The sequence below is a fragment of the Canis lupus genome, chromosome 19 (assembly GCF_048164855.1).
Source record: "Canis lupus baileyi chromosome 19, mCanLup2.hap1, whole genome shotgun sequence".
Lineage (NCBI taxonomy): Eukaryota > Metazoa > Chordata > Mammalia > Carnivora > Canidae > Canis > Canis lupus.
Genome location: NC_132856.1, coordinates 46519285 through 46543848, shown reverse-complemented (window position 1 = coordinate 46543848; position 24564 = coordinate 46519285). Strand labels below are relative to the sequence as shown.

The 24564-nt window shown below is 53.4% G+C and overlaps 1 protein-coding gene across 2 annotated transcripts; it reads right to left on the bottom strand.

The window, feature by feature from the left end:
* Positions 1-1743: 1743 nt before the first annotated feature.
* IL12RB1 (interleukin 12 receptor subunit beta 1) lies at positions 1744-24409 on the bottom strand. 2 transcript variants are annotated; one of them, XM_072786772.1, is made up of 17 exons: positions 24193-24409; positions 23220-23282; positions 22071-22185; positions 21407-21576; positions 19867-20009; positions 17075-17108; positions 16532-16657; positions 15817-15899; positions 14498-14735; positions 12130-12297; positions 11326-11463; positions 10807-10968; positions 8708-8842; positions 7733-7838; positions 7333-7414; positions 6432-6521; positions 1744-2334 (listed from the first exon to the last, which is right to left on the bottom strand). In XM_072786772.1, exons 1-17 carry the CDS (start codon positions 24269-24271, stop codon positions 2164-2166), a joined length of 2103 nt encoding a protein of 700 aa, XP_072642873.1. In that variant the 5' UTR covers positions 24272-24409; the 3' UTR covers positions 1744-2163. The 2 variants fall into 2 exon arrangements, with proteins under 2 accessions (XP_072642873.1, XP_072642872.1); XM_072786771.1 differs by lacking the exon at positions 1744-2334 and having other exon boundaries at positions 5456-6521.
* Positions 24410-24564: the final 155 nt, after the last annotated feature.

Sequence of the window (24564 nt, the reverse complement as noted above, 5' to 3'; positions counted from 1 at the left end):
ACCCAGTTCCATAGAGTCTAGGCCTGAAGGAGGTACCCAGAGCTGGGGGTTCCCAGGGGTCTGAGGGCTTCTTGAAGAAGGATCCTCAGCTTTAGACCCCCTTCCTGCCCCCTCACCCACATAGTTATGATGAAAGGCAGGGGGTGGGACCAATGAGGGGTTTCCTGGGCCAGAGGCTCCACCTCTAGCCCCCACTCCTGGCTGGCACCGGCAGCCTCTAATGCCCCTGGGACTTGCCTTGGGCCACCTGCCAGACCACAGCCACTGGGAAACCAGCTCTGGAGGTGAGGGTGTCACCAGCCTGCCCAGATAGAAGCATTTGCAATGACTATTTATGGGGCAGGCCCAGGGGAGAGCAGGCTGGAGGGCAGTCTGAGAGCCACGTAGTGTGGTGGCTGGACCAGAATGACCAGCGATGCCACTGGGGCTGGAGGCTCTGAATGAGACTCTTTGCGATACTGGCCTCGGTTTCCCCATCCAAAAAACGTGGTGGTGGGGAGGCGTGTGTGTATGTGGGGGTGGGGGCTGTGTGTGTGACTGGGGATGTTTGAGAGGGATTCTTTTGCAGTTTGGGTCTTCTGGGCAGCAAGTGAGGGCTTCAGGTTTCCTGGAGGCGCCCCGGGGGGCCACAGAGGGGACAGATGCAGGGACAGTAGGATCTGGCTGGCGGGGGGCGCCTAGACTGATCCCTCTGGCGCCGGGTCAGGCTGGGAGATCCTCAGGCAGGTTTCCGAGAGACAGGGAAAGTGAGAGAGGAGGCAGGAGAGAAAGGGAGAGAAGCGGGCAGGACGGAGGGGGCGCAGTCAGGGAGACACAGCCCCCCTACCCTGCAGATCCGCCACAAGCTGGGGGCTCGGGAGCAGCCCCCTGTCCCCCGCCAGCCGCGGCCGTATTATGGCGGTGGTGATGGTGTTGGTTCGCCAGCGCGCCACCGGCTCCCTCCTCCCCACCCCCAGGGAGGACGAACGACCCCCATTTCACCGATGGAGAAACTGAGGCCCAGAGAGCCCCAGGCCGCCCAGAGCTGGGGGCAGAGCCAGGGCAGCCCCGATCCCTGCGGCCTCCGGACCCCTTCCCCCACCAGCCCTCCCGGAGTGTTTTTCTTCCCTCCTCCCGGGTGTTTTGGTTTCGGCGGGAGCGCGGCCGCGGTAGCAGGCGGTTCTCGCCGGCAGGGTCAGCCCAGGGCGGGCGGGGAGCCAGGAGCAGCTCGGGGCCAGGGTGGGGAGGACCCGGGGCCATCGGCGGGGCGGCGGGGGGGGGGGGGCAGCCCCGCCTTCCCCTCCCCACCCCCCGCGGCTCCCTTGCTCCACCTGTACCGTGGGGCCCGCGGGGTCGCGGCCCCTGCGTGGGGCCCTGGTGGCGGGGGGGGGGGCTCGCTGGACGCGGCCGAGGGGCCGATGGCTCCGGGCGGGGTTTCCCGCGTCGGTGCCAAGGTTCCGTGCGCTCGGTTCGTTATTAAACATTGATGGAGGCCTGCTGGGCGCCTGCCCAAGAGGCCTCCCCATTGGGCGATCAGGGCGATCAGGGCGCAGATGCCCCAACGCGGGGGGGGGGGGGGGGGGGGGAACGCGGGTTGCAGGCCCGACCGGAGGGAGGCGCTGGGGGCCGGAGGATGCGAGAGGTGCACCCGGACCAGGAGCTTTCTTCCATAGGACACCTAATCACCAGCAACCAAAGGAACATAGAAACTGGGCTCCATATAATTAAAAAAAATTTTTTTCTACAAAGGATGCTCTCTCTCTTTTTAAAGATTTTATTTATTCAGAGAGACACAGAGAGAGTGAGAGAGGCAGAGACACAGGCAGAGGGAGAAGCAGGCTCCATGCAAGGAGCCTGACGTGGGACTCGACCCTGGGACTCCAGGATCACACCCCGGGCGCAAGGTAGGCGCTAAACCGCTGAGCCACCCAGGGATCCCAAAGGGCGCTTTTCAGATGATGAAAAGGTAACCCACAGGAGAAAATATTTACAAATCTTCTATCAGACAGGAGATCAATCTCCAAACTATGTAAAGAGCTCTTAGGATTCAATAATAAAAGGATAAATAACCCAATTAAAAATATGGAAAGAATTCAAATAGAGAAATCTCCCAAGAAGATATGTAAATGGCCAATAAGCACACAAAGAAGGGCTCAACACCATCCGATCTCAGGGAAACGCAAATCACACCATGGTGAGACACCACCTTACACTAGGATGGCTCCCCTCCCCCAAATGGGAAATAGCAGGTATTGATGAGGTGGGGGGTGGCGGGGTGGGGGGGTGTCCCAACCTCCCGTGTTGCTGATGGGAATGTAAAGAATATGGCCACTTGGGAAAACAATCTGACAGCACCTGGAGAAGGAAAGTGAAACCCAGAATTACCCTATGACCAAACACTTGTACTCCGAGCCATGTACTGAGAGGATTGAAATAAATAGGTGTCACACCAGAGCCTGTAGGCCAGGCTCTCAGCCGAGCTGCTCAGAATCGCCAGAAGGTGGAACCCACCCAGATGCCCAGGAACGAAGGAATAAATAAACAGCGATCCGGCCAACGGTGGAATACTACTCAGCCATAAAAAGGAAAGAAGTCTTGATTCATGCTGCCATGTGGCTGACCCTTGAAAACATGATGCTGTTTCTTTCACAAAAGCACAGACAAAAAAGGGCACATGTTGTATGATCACAACGATACAAAATGTCCCAGGAGGCAAATCCACAGAGACATAAAGCAGATTGGTGGCTGTCGGGGACCAGGCAAGGTGGGATGGGGAGTGACTGTTTGTGGGCGCAGGCTTTCCTTTTGAGGTGATGAAAATGTTCTGGAATGAGACAAAGGTGGTGGTTGCACAATGCTGTGAATGCACCAAAGCTTTGGAATTGTTCACTCTGCAAGGGTGATGTGTATGGTATGTGAATATCTCAAAAAAAAAAAAAAAAAAAAACCACGGAAAAACAAAAAAGGAGGAATGAACAAAGGCGCACGGTTGGGGGAAGGGCACCCCTGGCTGAGGGCCTGGCTCCGCAGGGTGTGGCCAGCTAAGTGTGACAGGCCAGGCCACGGCCCTCCAGTGTGTCACCTTCTGTAGCACAGGGTCCCCGGAGGCCATTGATACCTCAGCCCCATCCTAGTGACAGCATCCGTTTCTCACCCAGCCCAGAGGCCACTGGAGAAAATGAGGAGGGGGGTATCTGGGGAGGTAAACTGAGGTAGCCTATCTCTCTGATGGAGACATCCTTCCTGACTCATGGTGGAAACCATGGTGAAAGGGAATCAGACAAAAGGGACAAATGCAGAGGAGAGGGAGTGAGATGGGGGTCAAAGGCTCTGGAGAGCCTTATCCATTTTACAGACCAGAACACTGAGGACCACAAGGCTGAGTCACCTGCTCCTCTGAACAGCGGCAGGAAGAATCTTTGAACAACTCACAAACTGAGTCTCAACAATCCTGTTGCAGGATACCCCCCACCCCAGCCTCACAACAAAACCCCTGGGCCCCAGGAGGCAGTGACCTCTCTCTATGCCCCTGGCTCACTCACACCCTGACCAACCACACCTGCCTCAGGGCCTTTGCTCTCGGGTTGTGCTGGCCTCTCCTCACCATCTTGACCCTGGTATCACCGCTTCCGGAAAGCCCTCTCTTACCCACTGCTCTTCACACTTTCACTCATCACTCTCTCAGGGTTATTTTAACTCCCTGTGTGGTGATCGGATCAGCATCTGCCTTCCCCTCCCCAGCAGAAGCCCCTCACAATGGAACCGATTCCAATCTGTGCAGGACAGGGCTTGGCCTACAGTGGGTGCTCAATGCTGACTTCAAGAATCAAATAATGAATAAAGATGGGAAATGGGGTCTACTACGGTCCCGACTGCTGGAGTTGCTGGGAGGAGCTCAGCGATGGACATTCAGAGGGCCATAGAGTAGTGAGCACACAATAAACACCGGGCCAGGGCTCCGCTAAGCAGTTGCCCAACCCATTGAGGTAGGAGCTCCAAACCAGTGCTCTGAACCCCTTCCTATCATATAGACAGGCAAACAGAGACCCAGAGAGCGACCTCCTATGAGTCATTTCCTAGCAGCAGAAACAACTCAAAGTAGCTTCAACAAAAAGGGAACCTGATGAAAAAAAAAAACCTATCTATTTATCTATCTACCTATATCTCCCAGGGTTGTGGGCTTCAGGCATGGCTGGATCCAGGGACAAGGGGGCCACCAGTCTGGGCTGCTGTCTTCCCTGAAAGCTTCTCTCCAGGGCAATTTCTGCCTTTGAAGCAAGGTGTCTGTCTTCCCCAGTCACAACAGCAAAAGTTCTAGATGGTGCTCAATAAATGTCTAACTCCGACTCCTTGGACCCATGGGGCTGTGCCTAGTGGGCTTGTTAACTCCAGGGGCCACCAAACAGGGTTCTGTTGTTCTGTGTGGGCCCAGGACTGGGGCAGGCCCACATGAGGGCTTTTAGCTTCCTGGAGGTTTCACAGCAGGAGGTAGGGGTGAGTGTGGGGTCTTGGACTTGAGGGTGTAGTTCTGGGGGGGTGGGGGTGGCTCAGATCACTCTGTTCTTTTTTTACGAGGCCGCTGACCCAGCATCCCTTCCTGTCTGCCCACTTGGTCCTGCTGCCACCAAAGAATGAGAACTGATTCACAAGGCAAGGCATGCCTGGCGGGGAGGTGGCAAATTCAAGGGAGGGAGCATGCGCAGAACATTGAGCAGACACCCGGGGGCTGGAGCACTGGGGCCAAGGCTTCTGTTTCTCCATCTAGAGGCATAAATGGGAAACTAGGGACCCCCAAAAGGGCGGGGCCTGGCCCTCCAGTCTCCCAGCTTATAGAACCAGACCTCTCTCACCCAGAGGCCACAGGTCCTTTGGCCACAAAATTCAGGGATTCTGGGTTCTACTATCCACCCCTCCGCCTCCCGCCTCCACTTAAACCGGAAAAGTCTGTTTTGCAAACTGCCTAGCGAGGGGGGGGGTGCCCCCCAAGACCTGGGAACCATGTGCTGCTGTTGCCACCTGGTGGCCACTGGGGGAATCCCAGATGACTCGTTTAACAATGGGAGGAGCTCGGGTCGGGTGGGGGGAGCGCAGGAAAAGGGCAGATTCTCGGGATGAGTGTGGGGCACGCGTTCCTGCTGCGGGGCCTTGGGTGTCAGGAGAAAGAGGAACCCCAATTCCTGACCTGAGTCCTGGGAGAGGGCCGACCGACCCCTAAGAGGGGCGGAGCTGGAGGGAACGCACCAAGGCCCCTGTTTTGGAGGGTGGGGACAAATCCCTCTCCCCTTCGCGCGGTCCTCCCCTTGCCCAGTCCTGACTTTGCAGAGTTCGGAGTGATCATCCAGTTCTGAGTCTCCCCCAGACTGGCGGCCCCTGGAGGCGCCCAGAGGGAGAGATGAATAAATGCGTGTGGAATGAATGAAAGCATTCCCCTACTGGGGATTTTGAACAGCACGTGCAGGCTTCAGCCAGGGGCAAGTTACCCAACGGAAGGCTCGTTTATTGAGCCGCGGACCCCCTCGACAGACCTGCGGGTTCAATATTAGTCACTCCCACTCTACAGGCAAGGAGGAAGGCAAGGGGGGGCCATCACCTCCCTCAGAATGCTTAGGGTAGGGTCCCCTTGTTTTCCCACGACTAGGTCCTCCGAGCCTGGACCGTGCAGTGCAGCAGGAGCTCTGTCTGCACCCAGACTCCCCATCAAGTGCTCCTGGGACACAACGTCCAGCTTAGGGTCCTAGGATCAACAGGAGCCCCCGTTGGCCCCCCTCCAATCTATATGACGCTGAGAAGTTCTGTCCCTTTCCCGTGGATGCCATGGGGTGTGGCAGTTTCCTTTTCGTGGTGGTTTCTAGGGTTCTCACCGCAGGACATGGCGCAACCTGAGCTAGACAGAGAGGGGGGCAGTGTGGCACCAGAGCGTAGGAGGAGGAAACAGGTCGGGGCGCTTGGCCCAGGTTTGCCTCCTGCCCAGGCCCGGGTGGCACCAGGCTAGCCACTTGCTCTCTCTGAGCCTCGGTGGTCATATCTGTAAAATAGAATAGCCGTGTGCCTCCCGAGGTGGTTACGGGAATCAGGACATCATGTGAGGTGTAGACGGAACCGGCTGGGTGTGCGAGATCTGCTTAATAACCAGCCGCATCCGGTCTCCCTCCCTGAAGGACGAGACCGACCTCCCGCTCTCTCCCTCAGGCCTCCAGGCCCATGTGCGCGGGGCCACTGAATGTGGGGGTCTGTATCAGGTCTCCCAAGAGCAGTGACAGTTCAGCCACCTGGGCAGGGTTGCCCTCCAGACCATCCTGCCTGCCGGGCCCCAGAGCCCGAGCCTCAGGGTGGCCTTGCACCTGTCTCCTGTCCTCCAAGGGAAGCTCTGTGTCCTCCAAGGCCAGTTCAGGAGTGCCCCGAAGTAGCTGTGTCTTCTTCTGGAAATGCACAGGTGTGTCCAGGTCAGTTACCTGAGCTTTTTCCCAGGACAAGTTCACCACCGAGGCCCCTTTCAAGGACACCTCCTCCGGGAAGTCTGCCGGGCTTGTCCACTGCCAAGCCTAGATAGGAAGGGTGGGGTCAAGGCTTTGGGTAGGGCTCTACTATCCATCCACACAGGGGGGCAGGCGGATCAGGTTCCTGCTGGCTTAATTGCCTAAAATCCTGAGTCCAATTTGAGGGTCAGCTCTGCCTCAGTGACCCTCACTTAGCCCCTTTTAGAAAGCACCCCTCCTCCCCCACCACCACACACAGGCCATTTCTCTTTGGGAAATTATTCCTCCTCTTCTCACGGTTCAGGTGGTTGGGCACTGGCCCCACCACAATTTGAGTGGTGGACATGTGATCTGGCTCAGCCAATCAGAGCACTCTAGCCCCTGATTCCTGCCATAGACTCGGGGATGAGCACGTGATCGAAGCACGGCCAATCGGTGATGGCCCTGAGACTTTTGCTAAAGTGAATGGGGGAAATGGACACCCTGCTTCCACTGGGGAAAGGCTGAGCCTGAGTGGGAGGAAAGCCGGTATACAGAACAGCAGTCCAGACAAACGGATGCCCAGTCTGTGGATTCCTAGATCTAGCCATGCCTGAAGTCCACCATCTGCAGACTTTCTCTCCCACCCCCTACCGGGTTCCCTTTTTGTTGAAATCACTTTGAGCTGTTTCTACTGCTAGGAAATGACCCACAGGAGGCTCCTCTCTGGGCTCCTGATTGCCCGTTTGTGAAATAGGACAGGTTTTTGGAGTCCTGCGTCAGTGGTTAGGGGAGAATGAAATGAGTTAGTGCATGGCCATTACTTTGTAGAGCCAGAGCCCTGGCCCAGAGTACAGACCCAATAAATAGGACTTTAAATTAGAAAAGGAGCCCTTACCTGCTTTCCCTGGCTGCTAGGGAACTCGACCGCAGTGCTGGCACAGGGCGTGGGCAGCGGTGGGCACAGGCACCGTGCAGCCCTGCGGTGGGAAGGAAGCTGGTCAGAGGAGCTGTGTTTCTATCTCCTCGTACTTTTTAATCGTCCTGACTTACTTTTTTCATCTCCACCAGGTTACAAAGGGAAGAATGGATGTAGATTGGGGGTGGGGGGTGGCGGGAATCTGACAGACCTGGGTTCAAATCCCAGCTCTGCCCCCACTGCTGGATACCTTGGGCCTGACTACCTAGGCCTCAGTTTCCTCATCTGTAAACTGGGCACAAACACCAACTTGGTGTGAGCAGTTACTATGATCACTACTGCTCTTACGGGTCATCTTAGGGGAGATGGTGCTAGTTACCTGTTCAGGCCGAGGTACCCAAGGACGCCCAGGAGAAGGATGCTCACGAAGCTCCCCAGAGACACGAGGATTATGGACAATTCGAACACCTGGGAGACCTGGACTTCTGGGAGTGGGAGAGGTTGGGTTGGGGGAGGGACACTTCCTGCCTCTTACTGGGAAGGGAGTTGGGAGGGCTGGACCCTCCATCAACTCGCTGCTGACTGTAGTGTGTTGTGAGCCCCTCTATGCCTGTTTCCTGTGAAGTGGGAGACCAGAGAACCCACTTGCTCAATGTCCTTGGGATAAAGGCCTGAAACCCAGTGTTCAGGACACTGGAGCTCCAAGCACCCGCAGGTTGCGCCCATGTGGTTGCTCCCCTGGACCCAGACCTGCCACCCCACACCAAGCCTGACTCACTGGTTCTCCTGAGACCAGATTGCACTATAGCAGGTAGGGACCATGGCAGGAACAGGGATCATTTGGTTTCCAAATCTCTTCCAGCCACACACCCCAAGACAATGGAGCCCACCTCCTTATCTTTGTTATAAGAGAGACATTCATTCATTCATTCATTCCCTCAGTAAATAGCCCCCTGCTCCCTCTACCTCTCCCGGAGCCCCCAGGCTAGAGGAAACGGAGCCCAGACACAGAAGCCCTCACCCACTCCCAAGGTGTCAGGCCAGGAAGGATGGATTGTCACAGCTAAGGGTGGGATGGGAGGGAGGGGTAGGCACCCAGAGGAAAGCATGGAAGGCTTCCTGGAGGAGGAAGTTTCTGAGCTGAGTTTTAAGGATGAATAGGGGTTAGCAGGGAGGACAAACATCCCTGGGAAGAGGGGCCTGCCTGGGCAAGGCAAGGGGAGTGTGAGAGAAGGTTCATGAGGGGAAACTGCAAGGGGAGGCGGGAGCAGAGTGGGCTGGGACTTTCTCCTTAGGGTGATACACGGGGAGCAGGGCCTGGGTGGGGCTGCTTGCGGAGGCTTGGGCTACTCACCGATGCTGAATGGCTGGGGCTGGCTCCAGGTGCCCTGCAGCGTCGGTGTGTCTGCTCGGACCTGCACGGTGTAGGCTGTGCCAGCCCGAAGGCCACTAAGGGTGACCTGGGTCTCTGTGGGCTTCACGGGCAGCTCTGTGGGAGGGAGGTGGCCATGGGGTCCCAGACTCCCTTTACTCCCAGGAGGTCAGGCTTGGGCAGTGGGATGTTGGGGTCCTGGCTGGGCAGCCACACCCTGGGAGTGACAGTGGGGACTCTAGGACATTTTTGCTGAAAATTCTTTTTTTCTTTTTCTTTTCTTTTTTTTTTTTTTTAAGATTTATTTATTTGAGAGAGAGAGAGAGAGAGAGAGCATGAGCAGGAGGGGCACAGGGAAAGGAAGAGAGAATCTCAAGCAGACTTCGCTGAGCATGGAGCCTGGCGCCAGACTCGAACCCATGACTCTGAGATCACGACCTGAGCCAAAACCAAGAGTCGGACGCTTAACCGACTGCACCCTGCAGGTGCCCCTGCTGGAAACTCTTAATGCACCCATTCACCTCAGCTTATTTGGAGGAATATTCTTCACCAAAATATTTAGTGAGTGATGCTGTTGTTTTCAAAATCTGACCTCTGCTGGCTCCCCAACCCCCCATCTGCCTTTTCCTCCAAGCTCTCTAAAGACTCTGGGTTTAGTTGCACCTCAGGGCCTTTGCACTGGCAGTGCCCCCTCCCCTACGTTGTTCACTCTTTCCCCAGATATCCACATGGTTTCCTCCCTCTCTTCCTTCCCATCTTCAGGGTCAAGATCAGCATTAACTGTCTGCCTTGCTCCCTCCATGTCCCTAGAACCTCAGCACATAGCAAGATCTCAGCACATGCTGTGGAATTATGACTTTTACAAGTAAAGTTCTCCATTAAAAATCCTTAAAGTGAGAATACAGTTGTTGGCTGTTATCAAGAAGAAAAACATTCCTAGAACCCTGGTCTATATTCTTTGTATAGAAGAATAATCAAGAGGAATATTCAAGAGGAATATTCTTTGGGGCACCTGCTGGCTCAGTGGTTGAGCATCTGCCTTGGGCTCAGGTTGTGATCCCAGGGTCCTGGGATTGAGTCCCACATCAGGCTCCCCACAGGGAGCCTGCTTCTCCCTCTGCCTGTGTCTCTCTCTCTCTGTGTCTCTCATGAATAAATAAAAAAAAAAAAAAAAAAAAAAAGAATATTCTTCAAAAGAAATTTGGGGGCAATTGGTAAATTTGGCAAATGCTCATTTGGTGCACTCATCTTCAGCATTTTGACTTTGGGCAAATAGGTATGAGCTGCTTCTAGCTGTGCCACCCTGAAGAAGTCACTGAACCTCACTTGGCCTAATTACCTCCTCTAAACAACGAGTGGTCAAGAGGATAGCAGGAGGCCTATGTCTCCGATGCCGGAGCATCCCCCCAGCATTCTCCTGCCCGCACCCCACCCCAGCATTCATGCTTTGACCAGTGCTGGGTGCTTGGTGGCAAGACACGTAGTGGCAGGTCTTGCTGGCCTGGCCTGTTGCTGCAGGATGTGGGTGGATGAGGCCATATTCAAAAGACTGTGCTCCCCGCATGGAAGGTGGGGCCCCCAGTGTGTGAAAGGGCAGGAAACTCGAGCCCTGGTGAGACTTGCCCTGTCCATTCTCCTGTCTTTCCTTCCTAAGGGGCAGAAAGGGGCACTGACTGAGCTCAGTTCCAGGTTTGCTTAACCCTTGGACAGGAATCCCATTCCATTGAACACCAATAAAAAATAAATTTATTATATATAAAAAAAAAAAGGAATCCCATTCCAGGCCTCAGTTTCCCCATCTGTGAAATGGAGACTACCATCCCGCTCCATGGGAGTGGAGTTGCAGATTCGCATGAGGAGCTGCCACCCACACACGGGGTATTGGGAGCACACAGCTGCTGCCCGCAGGGCCCCCCCTTGGAGAGGGCAATCCATGGACTCTTTAAATCGGACAGATCTTGTTTTATGGGTGAGAAAACCAAGGCCCACAGAGGGCCAGTGAGGTGCCCGGGGTCCCTAGGAAGGCAGACCTCAAGCCTGGCCCCTTCTTCCCCCAGCCGGGCCTGTGCTGCCCAACGTACCGGACACCTGGTTGCCCTCCGCATCCTGGCAGCGCACGACGTACTCCTTCAGGACCCCTGGGCAAGCACTCAGCAGGGACGGCGTCCAGTCCACAGACACGGAGTCCTGGCTGAGCTTCTTCACCAACACATGTTGGGGACTTCCGGCCCCCGAGGCTGCAACTAGCACCATCACCAAGGTCAATTCCAAGAGCACTGGCCCTTCCTGCTGCCCCACCTGGCACCGTCCAGAGGCCCAGGGAACCTTGGCAACAGAGTCGAGTGGACCTGGGGTCGGATCCCGGCTCCACGGCTCAGGCACCATCACCGCCCCTCTCTGAGACTCACTTTTCTTATCTATAAAATGGGGCAATGCCGCTCAGAGTGTCTTCGGGATCGTCTGAGACTTCTGTACGTCTGGCTTCCAGCTAAGGCCTGACCCGGACTAAGTGCCTCTAGGTGTTCATTCCCTCCTCCTGACACCCAAGGGCCCCGCCAAAGCCCTCCCGGGAGACCACCCTGCAGGTTTGGGCTACTCACCATTGCCCCCAAAGTGGTAGGTGGACAAGACCGTGGACCACGAGGTGAGCTTCTCTGGGCGTGCAGAGGCAAAGATTGTGATGTGGTAACACACTTTCTGCTCCATTGCCCTAGATGCTCTGCTCCAGCTGTGGGTTGCTGGAAGGATTGGCAAGGCCCAGGCCAGTAAATAGGTTGTATCGCCACCTCTGCCTCTTTGCAGTGGCTGGACCACGTGCCAGGAACCCCTAGAGCACTCCTGCTCAAGCTTCAAAGCCCTTGAACCCATGTCTCCTCTTCCACGATCCCTTCCTTATCCCCCCACAGCCCAGCCCTGACCTGCAGCCCAGCCTGCATTCTACAGAGCCAGGTGCATCTGTCTCCCCAGTCTGGGAATTCAAGGGCCAGGCTGAGGCTGAAGTTTCCTGGGGCCCTGGCCAGCAGCCAGGGCTGTAAGGCTTCCCCTGTTTCTCCGGAGGCCTCATTAATTTGCCACCATAATAGCATCTTGCTAGCTGCCACCTTCTCTGGCACAGGTGAATGTTTAACAAACACCCTGGGATGTGAGACTCATTACCTACTGGGGTACAATCTGCCCAGGGCTATAAAGCTCTGACACCTGAGGATCCTGGCAGGAGGCTCCAGACCCACGTGTGTGGGAGTCTCCAAGTCTCAGTCTGTTCCCACCTCTGTGTGACCTCAGGCAAGTATCAGACCTCTCTGGGCCTCAGACACCTCACATGCACGGCCCCTATAGGCTTGAGCTGAGCAGGAGCTCTGAGGGAGGATGCAGAAGTGGAGGCGCAGCAACTGACAATACGGTACCCATTCCCATGGGGTCCGGATCCTGGGGTGCAGTCAGGGTGCACATGGTAAGGTTCCTGTCCTGGCCCTGGGGCTGCCACTCAATGCAGTATGTCGCGCTCTGGTGCTGCGCTGGCCAATGTATGGTGGTCCCGTTGGCTCCGGCGCTGATATTCAGAGCCCCTGGTTCTGGAAGGAGATGAGAGAGGCGTATCAGAACCGCGCTCCACTGGGCCCCAGTCCATAGCTCCTGCAGCCCCATCCCACCCGCTTGCCAGACTCTAACCCTTCAGGGCGGGAAGTATCCGTATGTGGCTCCGTCTCCTCTCACTGGGGGCTGCCGGGCTGGGGGCCAGCCCCAGGGGCAGGGGCAGGCCGGCCAGCGTGCGCTCTTCCCTGGGTCTGACCATGAGTTAGTTCCCAGCCCAGCCTCCCACCATCAGGACGACCCATAGCCCGGACTACTACCCTCCCACCCCACCCCCACCCCTGGCCTGGGGAGCATCTCCTGCTCTAGCAAATGCTTGGCCACCCACCACCCGCCTCACCCAGCGGCGGGCAGGTGTGGTGCAGGATGGGCCTCCCAGCCCAGACTGGAGCTCAGAGGCCTGAGGACACACCCCCTCGGTCCCCAGGGCTCATCTCCCCTGCTCCCTCCAGCAAGGGCATCTGCAACAACCTTGGGGGAGGTGGGCACTGCTTCCAAGTCCAGAGACAACAGCTACCATTTATTGAGCACCAACTCTATGCACCGGGCCAGTGCTAAGCACTTCACGGTGCCACTCTGCTACAAAGTAGGACCATGGTCACTCCAATAATGCTGAATCTGAGGCTCAGAGAGGGAGAGCCACTGGCCCCAGGGCAGGAGCTGACAGACTTTTGGCTGTGCCACCGTGGCAAGTGGCTTTACCTCTCTGAGCCTCAGCTGTCTCATCTCTGAAATGGGCATCCTCGTAACAGCCCTGTCCTCACAAGATTGCTGGGTGTTCAGTAGGCCCAGGACCAGGGTGAGGTGAGTGAGGCACTCATCAGGCACAAAGCGGAGGCGCTAAGGAACTCAGTCATCAAGATAAACACTGTTTTTTAAAAATAAAAAAAATGGATACAAAATTATGTGATGAGCTAATTCGTCTTCGCCAAAAGGTGGAAACAGCCCAAATGTTCATTGACGGATAAACAGATAAACACAATGTGGCCCATCCACATGGTGGACTGTTACTCAGCCACAAAAAGGAAGCAAAGCCCTGACACATGGAACCTCAAAAACATGAATCCGGGTGAAAGAAGCTGTCACAAGAGGCCACATGGTGTGTGATCCCACTTACATGGAATGTCCAGAACAGATAAATCTATAGAGATGAAACGCAGATTAGTGGTTGCCGGGGGCTGGGGGTTAGAGATGGGGGGATGACTGATGATGGACATGAGGTCTCCCTTTCGGGATGATAGAAATGTTCTGGAACTAGACAGAGGTGAAGGTTGCACATCACTGTGAATGTCCGAAATGCCACTGAATTGTCCCTGCTAAAGTGATTAATTTTGCTATGTGAATTTCACCTCAATAAAATATGTATGTGTATTTATATTCATGTATGCATACATCTAAATCTCGACTTTTTTCAACATATATATATACATATACGTGTGTCTTTAATTTTGTCTATCCATATACACAATGAACAAATATCAAGATTTTAAATGAAGATAGGATCAATCGTGTACTTGCACCGCCCTGCCTCACTCACCGCACCCTGATCCTGCCCTGGTCCCAGAAAACTGTATTTACAAAGACAAGTGGTTGGCCTGGGATATAGTTTGCCAGTTAGAGGTTTGTTATTTTTTAAAAATATTACATTATAGGGCCACCTGGGTTGCTCAGCAGTTAAGCATCTGCCTTTGGCTCAGGTCATGATCCTGGAGTCCCGGGATCGAGCCCCACATCAGGCTCCCCGCAAGGAGCCTGCTTCTCCCTCTGCCTGTGTCTCTCCCTCTCTCTCTCTGTGTGTCTCTCATGAATAAAGAAATAAAATCTTAAAAAATACATTGTATTATAGGGGTGCCTGGATGGCCCAGACTTAAGGTTAAGCATCTGCTTTCAGCTCAAGTCGTGATCTTGGGGTCCTGGGAACAGGCTCTTTGCTCAGCGGGGAGCCTGCTTCTCCCTCTTCTCCCTGCTTGTGCTCTCTCAAATAAATAAAAATCTTTTAAAAAATAAAACAAAATATTGCATTATAACAATATGGACCTTGATTAGTGATTTTGACACGTTCCTAAGTTAGACATCCCCTTGATTTTGTGCCTTACCTGCCTCACCCTAATCAGGTTGAGGCTCAGAGTATGCTCAGCTCCGAGAAGCCCTCCCGCACCCCTCCCTGGCCAGAGGAGGCACCTGTGTGGGTGTGGGCAGGAATGTGCCACGTCTGGTTGGGGCCAGGGCCGAAGCGATTCTGGGAGACGACAGCCAGGTCATAGGCCGCACCAGAGAGGTTGAGTAGTTTCTTCAGCTGAAAGGTCGCCATGGCCTTGGCCTTACACGGGCAGGACAGCATGTGCAGGCGGACGCTGTAGGTCACCTCCCCGCCAGAGTTGGACCCGAGGCAACCTTCTGGAAGCTCAAGCAGGGGCAGCTGTCATGAATGTGAGAGATGGTTTGTGGAGACCCGAACATAGTCATCATCCCCAGGAGCCAACATCAGGGTACAGCCCGTGAACAGACTCATCCCCATCCATGGACCACAGTCTGTGACATGAGGCAAAAAATTAAAAAACAAACCAACAAACCAACAAAAAACCAAACCAAACCAAAAGAACACCAAAAAACAAAGCAAAGCAAAGCAAAGCAAAACAAAACAAAACAAAACAAAAAACACCCCCATCAGTGCTGGCAAGGCTGCTGGGAAATAGGTATTCCTGGCCAGTGAATGTTGGTTTGGAGGGGAAATAATTTGGCAAAACCCACTGAGAGCCAGGAAAAAAATGTTTTTCCAATCTTTGGACCCAGTTACCTCAAGCCTGGAAATTTTTCATAAGAAAGGGAATTCAAATGAGAAGAAACCCAGGAAGGGAAGCTTTACTGTAGCCTTACTGTGTGCCAGCCCATTAGGGACCTGTCCAAGTTAGTAATGTTGAAGCCAGTGGGTGAAACATTTGGTGGGTTTGTCCCTGACTTGTGCAAGAGACTTTCCCTCTGTGCCTCAGTTCCCTTCTTTGTAAAATGGGGATTCATTAGACTGTTCTTAATGGGCTGTTTGGGGGACTTCAAAGAAATTATCTCCCACCCAGACCAACATGGTAGACCCATAGCCTGCCTGCTTCCATCCTAGCCCCTCACAATCTGTCCCTTACCCCACCTTGGCAGCCAGGGGAAGTCTGTGAACCCCTGAACCCGGTCATATGCCTCCTCTGCTCACAGACCCTCTATTGCTCCCCATTACCTGCAGAGTTAAACCCACAGCCCACAGTTGTCCTAGGGACCAGATCATATATATGTATATACAGGTTACCTTTTGGTGTTGAAAAAATGTTAGCTCTTTTACAATCTTAAACAATTATTCCAAGGGCAATGTGGAAGCTTGGATCAGGTTCAAGAGTCCTTGCCACCTCCAAGTCTCTTTCCTCACCGTGTCCCACCACACACCCCCAACTCCAGTCTCTTGCCCTCCTTCTCCGCATCCCAGGGCACCCCACAGCCCTGGGCCAGCCCGTTACCTGCCCATGCAGGGTCACCTGCCTCCTCCCGTTTGGGCGGAGCGCCTCCACTGAGAGCCTCAAGGTGGGCTGTGGCGGATGTTCTGAAATGCGATGGCAAGTCAGTTCCCCTGGGGGTGGTCCCTTGCTCACTACCTCCCACAGACCCTGCATGGGGACCCGAGACCTTTGCCTTCTCTCCCCTGAAACACAGGATTCCCATGGGTTGTTATATAATTTTCAAAATCTGAAGCATGGATGTCAACCCCCTGTGTGACTTTAAAAGAGTAAAACCAACTGAACACATTGGAAGGAGAGAAAGACTAGCGAATGTTTCTTTTTAGATTATGGGGTTCTCCACGTTTTGCAAAGTGAAGCTTGCTCACTGCCCTACGACCTTTGACTAATCTCCAAGAATTTCTCCCACTGCCTTTTTTTTTTAACACCCGCCACCTTATTTCTTTTTTTTTTTTTTTAAAGATTTTATTTATTTATTTATTCATAGAGACACAGCTAGAGAGAGAGGCAAAGACACAGGCAGAGGGAGAAGCAGGCTCCATGCAGGGAGCCCGATGTGGGACTCGATCCCTGGGTCTCCAGGATCACGCCCTGGGCTGCAGGCGGCGCTAAACCGCTGCGCCACTGAGGCTGCCCCCGCCACCTTATTTCCAATTCTGATACCCACTGCCGTGTTCCTAATGCCTGTCTTGGTTCCCATGACTCTGAGTGCTCTCACCAGGGGGGACACACACGGGGGTGCTCCAGCTGCTCCAAGGATCTTCTGGGGTTCCTGGCCTGAGCCTCCTCCTGCGTAGCTGGAATTCCTGGGCTGCGTCCATCTGCAGGGGGCAGAGGCACGACTCTGGCAAAAAATAGGCCAAACATCAAGCTGCAAGAGGGGTGTCCCACACTTGAGGGTGCCCGGGCCTTGGCACTCATCATTTTGCCATCATACACTTATTGAGTGCCAACTGTGTGCCGGAGCCCTGGGGCCACCAAAGGAATGGGCCACACCCTGTCCTCTTGGAGCCTCAACATCTCCCATTTTTGCCCCTGCCCTTGGTTGGAGTCCTGGCAAGGCCACCCATTGGGATGTGACCCTGATCAATGGCTTCTCACCCCCAAGGCTGTTTCCTCACCTGCGGAATGGGAATTATCCAATACTGAGCTACAGGATGGGCCAGCAAGCATACAAAGAGTTTAGCACTGGGCCTGGCACACAATGGGCGCTCAATTTATGCTAGCTTGCTGCAGCTGTTGTTGGTACTATTATTCTCACCGAAGCCAGCATCATCCTGACGTCCGCAGTTGTCCTAGGACCAGATCATATATATGTATATACAGTTTACCTTTTGGTGTCGAAAAAATGTTAGCTCTTTTACAATCTTAAACAATTATTCCAAGGGCAATGTGGAAGCTTGGATCAGGTTCAGAATAGAAAGAGGACATTTGTTTAAAAAAAAAAAAAAAGAGGACATTTGTGGAAAACCAGGTGACATCAGAATAACCTCTGTGGCTTAGTGTGTAGCAGTGTGTCCCTTTCACCTCAGCTGTGAACAGACGCACCCAAGAACGTGAGAGGTTCACGTGTGAGCAAGCTGGGTGGCGTTTCTAGGGCAGCTCTCTACTTCCTTGTAACTTTTCTGAAAATCTAAGATTATTCCAAAATAATAAGTAAAAGTGTGCTTAAGAGATTTGGGGAGGCAAAATTATTATTTGCACTTTCCTAAAAAAAATTTAGAGGAAAACCTGTATGTCAGTGGTGCTGGGGGTCCGGAGAGACAGGTTTAGAGCACAGCCTACCCCACACACCGTGTGATGCTGATAGGTCCCCCAACATTCTGAGCTTCAGTTCCCTCCTCTGCAAAGTGAGCGAGGGAGGATTCAGGGTGTACTGCAGAGTGTGTTTAGGGGGGCTGGAAATAAAACAGAGAGACACCCCTTCCTAGCAGGGGTCCCATATCACCTGCCTCTGACTGCTCTCATTCACATGATAGAGTAACTGAGGCTTGGGGGACGGGGCACCCAACATCAAGAAGGAAGATGGGGCTGATGCTGGAGTGGCTCCCTGGCCTCAAGATGCTCTCAGCCTGAGGGAGGAGGAAACGGCACAATTCAGAAGACAGACAGATGGCCAACAGGTAAATTAACCATGTTCAACATCACTAGTCATCAGGAAAGTGCAAATCAAAACTACCATAAGATATCAGCTCAGTTAGAATGACTATGATCAGGGACACCTGGGTGGCTCAGTAGTTGAGTGTCTGACTTTGGCTCCAGCCATGATCCCCGGGTGCTGGAATCGAGTCCTGCATCAGGATCCCTGCTCAGCAGGGAGCCTGCCTCTTCCTCTACTTCTGTCCACCCCCCTCTTTTCTCTCTCTAATAAATAAATAAAAGACACAAGACAAGCATGGGGGAGGATGTGGAGAAGAGGGACCTCTGGGGCACAGTTGTTGGGAATGTTACGTGGTGCAGCCACCATGGAAACCATAGTGAAGTTCCTTGCAAAATTATAAATAGAACTATAATGGAGTCCAGCGATTCCACTTCTAGGTTTTTATCTGAAGGAAATGAAAACACTAACTCCAGCTATCTCTGCACCCCCATGTAAACTGCAGCGTCATTTACAACAGCCGAGATGTGGAAACAACCTAAGTGTCCATGGGCGGGCGAATGGATAAAGAACACATGGTACGTACGCACAATGGAATATTATGCAGCTGTAAGAGAAGGAAATCTTGTCATTGTGACAACACAGATGGGCCATGGGGACACTATGCTAAGGGGACGAAGTCAGAGAAAGATAAATGCCATAGGATCTTTCGCATGCATGGAATCCAAAGAAAAACACAATGGAACTCACAGACACAGAACAGATCGGTGATTGTCAGAGGCAGGGGGCGGGGATGGGGGGGAATGGGTGAAGGGGTCAAAAGGTGCAAAGTTCAGTTATAAAATAAATAAGTACTGGGCAGCCCTGGTGGCACAGCAGTTTAGCTTCGCCTGCAGCCCAGGGTGTGATCCTGGAGACCTGGGATCGAGTCCCACGTCAGGCTCTTCTCCCTCTGTCTGTGTCTCTGCCTCTCTCTCTCTCTCTCTCTCTCTCTCTCTCTGTGTGTGTCTCTATGAATAAATAAATAAAATCTAAATAAATAAATAAGTCCTAGTGATGTAATGTGTGGCGTGGTGACTACAGTTAGTAATACTATATGATAGGCAGCCCCGGTGGCGCAGCGGTTTAGCGCTGCCTGTAGCCCAGGGCGTGATCTGGAGACCCTGGATCGAGTCCCACGTCGGGCTCCCTGCATGGAGCCTGCTTCTCCCTCTGCCTGTGTCTCTACCTCTCTCTCTCTCTGTATGTCTCTATGAATAAATAAATAAATAATCTTTAAAAAAATAATAATACTGTATGATATGCTCAAATGTTCCTAGGAGAGTAGATCTTAAAAGGTCTTATAAGACAAAACGTTTGTAGCTTCATGTGGTGACGGATGGCAACTAGACTGTGATCATTTCACAATATCTACAGATATCAAATAATTATGTTGTGCACCTGAAACCAATATAGTGCTATAGGTCAATTATATCTCAAAAAAGGTGGGGGAGGAGGAAGGAAGGAAGAAAGGAAGAAAGGGACGGGAAGGGCAGCTTCCCGGAGAGGCAGCCCTGGGGCTGGACCCTGAAGGTGGGCTGGATTCTCACATGCTCAGATGGAGAAGAAGGCGTGCAGATGGAGGAGACCGGATGGGCAAAGACAGGGTCTGGAAATGCAGGGCACAGGCAGAGAATGAGGGCCATTCGGAGGAGACCAGAGGAAGCATGAGGCAGGTGAGGATACCTAGGGCCGGCTGAGGAAAGGATGCCCTCCTGAGGGCAATAGGGAGCCATGGAGGGCGTGTGAGCAAGGGAGGTCATGATGAGATCTGAGTGTCAAAGAGGGCCAGGTACAGGGCAGGAATGGAGGCCAGATGGGAGGGGTGACTGATGTAGAGATGGTGAAACTGATTTGGGGGTGAAGTTTCCCGAAAAGAGGCCTGCGTTCTCTCCTGAGCTGGGAGATAAACTCACCAACTTCCACAGGCTGCCAGGTGTCCGATGCCGGAACTGCACCTCGGCGTCATCCTGGCGGGCTGGGGTCTCCCACTTGAAGAGCACCTGCCCCGCGGACCTGGACAGAGTGATGTCTTCCGCTGGCGGAGGGTCGTATTTAACTGGAAACAGAGATGGGGGTTGGGGAGGGGAGCCAGCATATATGTGAGTTATTGGTCCTGAAATTTTCAGAAAATCTGCTCCACTCAGCTCGGGGTAACTGACTGAATCCCCAGTATGTGAATTGGAAAAACCCTTAGAGATTCCATCTAAACTTGGGATTCTATGGATCGAAGATTTAAGACTCTCACCTAGGATCCTTAGTGGTGATGTCTTTAAAATACGGACACTCCCTGTAGCAACGCTATCATGAGACGAGCACTTTTGTGAGTTGCTGACAAGAGGATAATTAATTGAATCTATTTTTTTAGAGGACTATTAGGGCAATCCTAATAATTTTTTAGATAGAGAAACATCTATCATTCTTTCTGCCTCTTGGTCATACAGTGCCTGATTCTACCTCAGGACCTTTGCACTTGCTGTGCCCTTGTGCCCTCTGCCTGGAACACACTTTATTCTTGTGGGATCCTTTTTATCCTTCTGGGCTCAGCTTGAGCTGGAGGCCTCCTTGACCTCCCACTAGTATCTCATCATACATAATAATCATTCCTATTCATCACTCCCACTGGAATCTGGGCTCCATGAGGGCAGAGACAGGACCAGGACTTCAGTTTGAGGCAAAAAGACAAGGCTGTACAAACACATGGTCGGATCCAGCCTTTATTTTTAAATTTGATATTTTGTTCATCGTGGATTTTTTTGGCATTAATTTTGTTTTTTTTTTAAATATTGCTTTACAGAATTACTTATTTTTTTAAAAGACTTTTTATTTATTTATTTGACAGAGAGCACAAGCAGGGAGAGCAGTAGGCAGAGGTTAGAGAGAGAAGCAGACTCCCCGCTGAGCCCTGATGTGGGGCTCGATCCCAGGATCCTGGGATCATGACCTGAGCCGAAGGCAAACGCTTAGCCCACCGAGTCACCCAGGCACCCCTACAGAATTATTTCCATTGACTACTGAGTTTGTTGGCACCCCCTTACAATTTTGTGCCCAAGACAGGTTCCTCCCTCACCTCACCCAAATCCCAGCCCAGAGCTGCAAACTTTGCTGGCTTCACTCGGGTCCCCTGTGACTCAGTGTAGCACACAGCAGCAGGTCAGCGACTATATGTTAAATGTATGTGGTTGAGTTGTGAAAACAGATATTAAAGACCCAACGAGGTCTGGGCAGTGAGCGTTACAGTTTCAAGGAGAAACCGGAAGCAACCTAAGCATCCAGCAGCTGGGGATTGTTGAGGGGACCATGAAAATCTCCACCATGTCGCACAAGAATGTTTGATGTGAAAATAGTTGGCATCATCAAGCCTCTTGCCAAAATCCCCGCAGGTAGAGGCTCAGGGACCAGAGGCTTCTCTGGGTGGGGAAGGGGCAGCGGGGAGGAGGAGAACAGGGTGCTGACCTGAGCTATGAAGCTTCAGGGTGATGTTAGGTGACTTTTCTGTCCGGTTCTCCACTCGAGATTCCACCCAGAGCGTGACAGCCTGGAGCACAGATACGCCGTCCTGGTCAGAGAACTGCAGGCTGGTGGCTGAGCCCACGGCGAAGTAGCAGCAGCGCCCGGGCCTGAGGCTGCGGAAAGAGCACTGGTGCTGAGTCTGGGGTCCTAGAGACCCCAGGGTGGCTCAGCAGCCACAGCAGGTGGTGCTCATCCCATCCCAGCATCTTTTTTCAGCCCCCTTTGTTCCCTCACCCCAGCCTGGGGACTGTGTGGGGATCAGCCTGCCATTGAGGGGCTTGGGGGACCCCAGAATGTTGCAAGATAGACTGCCACCGAGAGAAGGAAGAAATGAAGGAATGGATGGAAGGATGGACAAATGAGTGAGCAGGTAATGAGGAAGGAAGGACTAGAGGGACCCTAATTGCCACCCAACCTGGATGCCCACCTACGCTAACCCCCCCCCCCACCAAAAGTAGAGTCCCCACCCTCCTTCTTACATGAGACACTGAGCCTCCGGAAAGGGCAAGGACCCTGCCAAAGTCACACCTCTGAGAGCAGGGGTATGGGGGCAGGAGCAAGTGTGGGATGACGGGTGACAGTTTGGGGGCTGGGGCAGGGTCCTCACCAGCTCCTCAGGAAGTGGCTGACCCCAGCCGTGGGGCCCTCATACTGCCAGGAGCATTCATAACCAGCGCTGAGTATCCGGTAGCAGTTCAGGTCCCTGGGGCCTGAAGCTGAGCCTGGAGGAGATCCCAGAGGTTTGAGAATGGACCAAGAGTGGGGAGGGGGGCCCTCCTGGCTGATGTATGCTCAGGGTGACATTTAAGTAATCCGGTGTCAACCTCAACCCCAATCCCCTCCCAGCACCCTCCCTGCACCCTTCCCTCTTGTCTCCTGCCATCTCCCCTGCTCACCCTGTTCCAGCCACACCAGCCTCCTCACTGGTTCTCAAACACATCAGGCTCACTTCCACCTCAGGGCCTTTGCACATGCTTTGCCATCTGCCTGGAATGCTTTTCCCCCAAATCTCAACATTCTAGCTTCTCCTTCAGTGTCACCCCCTTTACCAGCAGCCCCCTTCTTCACCCCCCCCCCACCTTCCTCCGGTTTCTCATAGCACATCCTGGTATGCTGTCCACACATTTGTTTGCCTGTTATCCACCTCCCCCACTAGGCTCTGACCCCAGGAGGTCAGCTGGGTTTGCAGCTGATTCTTTCACAGCTAGAACTCTCATAGCACATCCTGGTATGCTGTCACACGTTTGTTTGCCTGTTATCCACCTCCCCCACTAGGCTGCGACCCCAGGAGGTCAGCTGGGTCTGCAGCTGATTCTTTCACAGCTAGAGCTGTGTCCACACATAGCAGGTGCCTGGTAAGTATTTCTTGCACAAAAGAATGGACGAAGCACCTGCTCGGTGGCAGATCATTAGTGAGGTGCATCACAAATGTGAATGTTCCAGCAACACCTGCCTCCAGGGGACTCCAAAATGTTTAACAGCTTTAGCAGCACCACATGCTGATCACTCTGAACAGACACAGACGCCAGCCTTGGGACCCTGCTAGGGAGCAGATGATGCTCAGAGAGGCAGGTGACTGTCCTGGGACACCTGAGCCTGGTGAGAACAGGACAAGTAGGCTGTCTGACTGCTCCCAAGACCTCAAGTGGGCCTGAGTCTTTGACTGGGCAGGAGGATGCTGAGGGAGGAGCTGCTAGGGAGGGATGAGTCAGAACCCGGCATGATTTCTCCCCCGCAATGGGGAACTGTCCCAGACCTGAGTCTGCATCCGGATATGGCGGGTCCTGAAAACAGCACCCACTGGTACTGCAGGCTTCAGCTGCAAAGACAATGAAGAGATAATGATACTCCCAGTCTTTCCCCGCATGGGAGGAGGGGCTTAAGCTGGGGTTTGCCAAGCGACCATCCATCCACCCATCTGCTCTCCCATTAATGGATCCACTCACCCATCCTGCCATCCATCCATAAATCCAATCTTCCACCCATCCACCCATCATGCATGCGTGCACTCATCTGCCCTCGTATCCATCCATCCATCCATCCATCCATCCATCCATCCACCCTTCCACCCACCTACCCACCTAACCATCCAGCCACCATTCATTCATCCACTCATCAACCTCTTAGGCTGCTTTTCCAAAGCAAGCCAGGGTCTTCTGTCCCCCTTCCAGTCTCTAATCTCCAGCCCTGCCTGACCCCTGAAGGCCCTGAAACCTTGCTGATCCTCAGTTTACAGAGAGGGAAACTGAGGCACAGAGAGGCAAAGTAGTGGCCTGAGGTCACACAGCAGCAACAGCAGAGCTGGAATTAGAGTTCAGACCCAGTCATCTGCATGGTCTGGACTCCTTCCCATCTGATTCCACATGATGGAAAGAGAGTATGTGCATATATATAATATAATAATATGGTATATACCATACACATAATCAGTTATCATGTATATCCATTCTACACATACTTGCTCCTTATCCTTTTCTTAGCATTTCTCACAGAACTCCAGGAAGTGGGAAAGATTCAAAGAATCAGCCCATTCCACAGAAGACCAAGTCAAGACCAGAGGAGAGATGCCCAAGTTTGACCCCAGAAGCCATGATCCCCAATCTCCCATTTGACAGGGGGAAAGACTGAGGCATAGAGACCCAGAACTAATCCCAGAACCCAGGTCCACAGCCTTCCACACACATGCTCCCCCAGCCTGAAGAGCCACAGTGTCAAGGTGGGGCACTCACCGCCTTGCCCTGGGAGCGGGAGCAGAAGGAGGGGGATCAGCCAAAGGAGGGGGATCAGCCTGCCCCACAGCTGCCCCATTGAGCCCACGCAGAGGCCGGCAGCCCCAGATGAACTTCTGCAAGCCACCCCGTCCTCGCCCCGGAACACATTGAAGCTGAGTAAGAAAGAAGACTAAAGAGATTTAAAAAAAAAAAAAAAAATGCTAAGTGCCACGGCCCCTCCTGGTGCAAGTCAAAATGAAAGAGAAACCCAGGAAATCAGCTCGGTGGTGGTGGCGTCATCCTGGCCACAAACCCACCCATGGGGCAAATTTGACCCAGGACCTCGGATCTGGGGGGGGGTCTGTTCTGCTGGCCCAAGCCCAAGCCCAA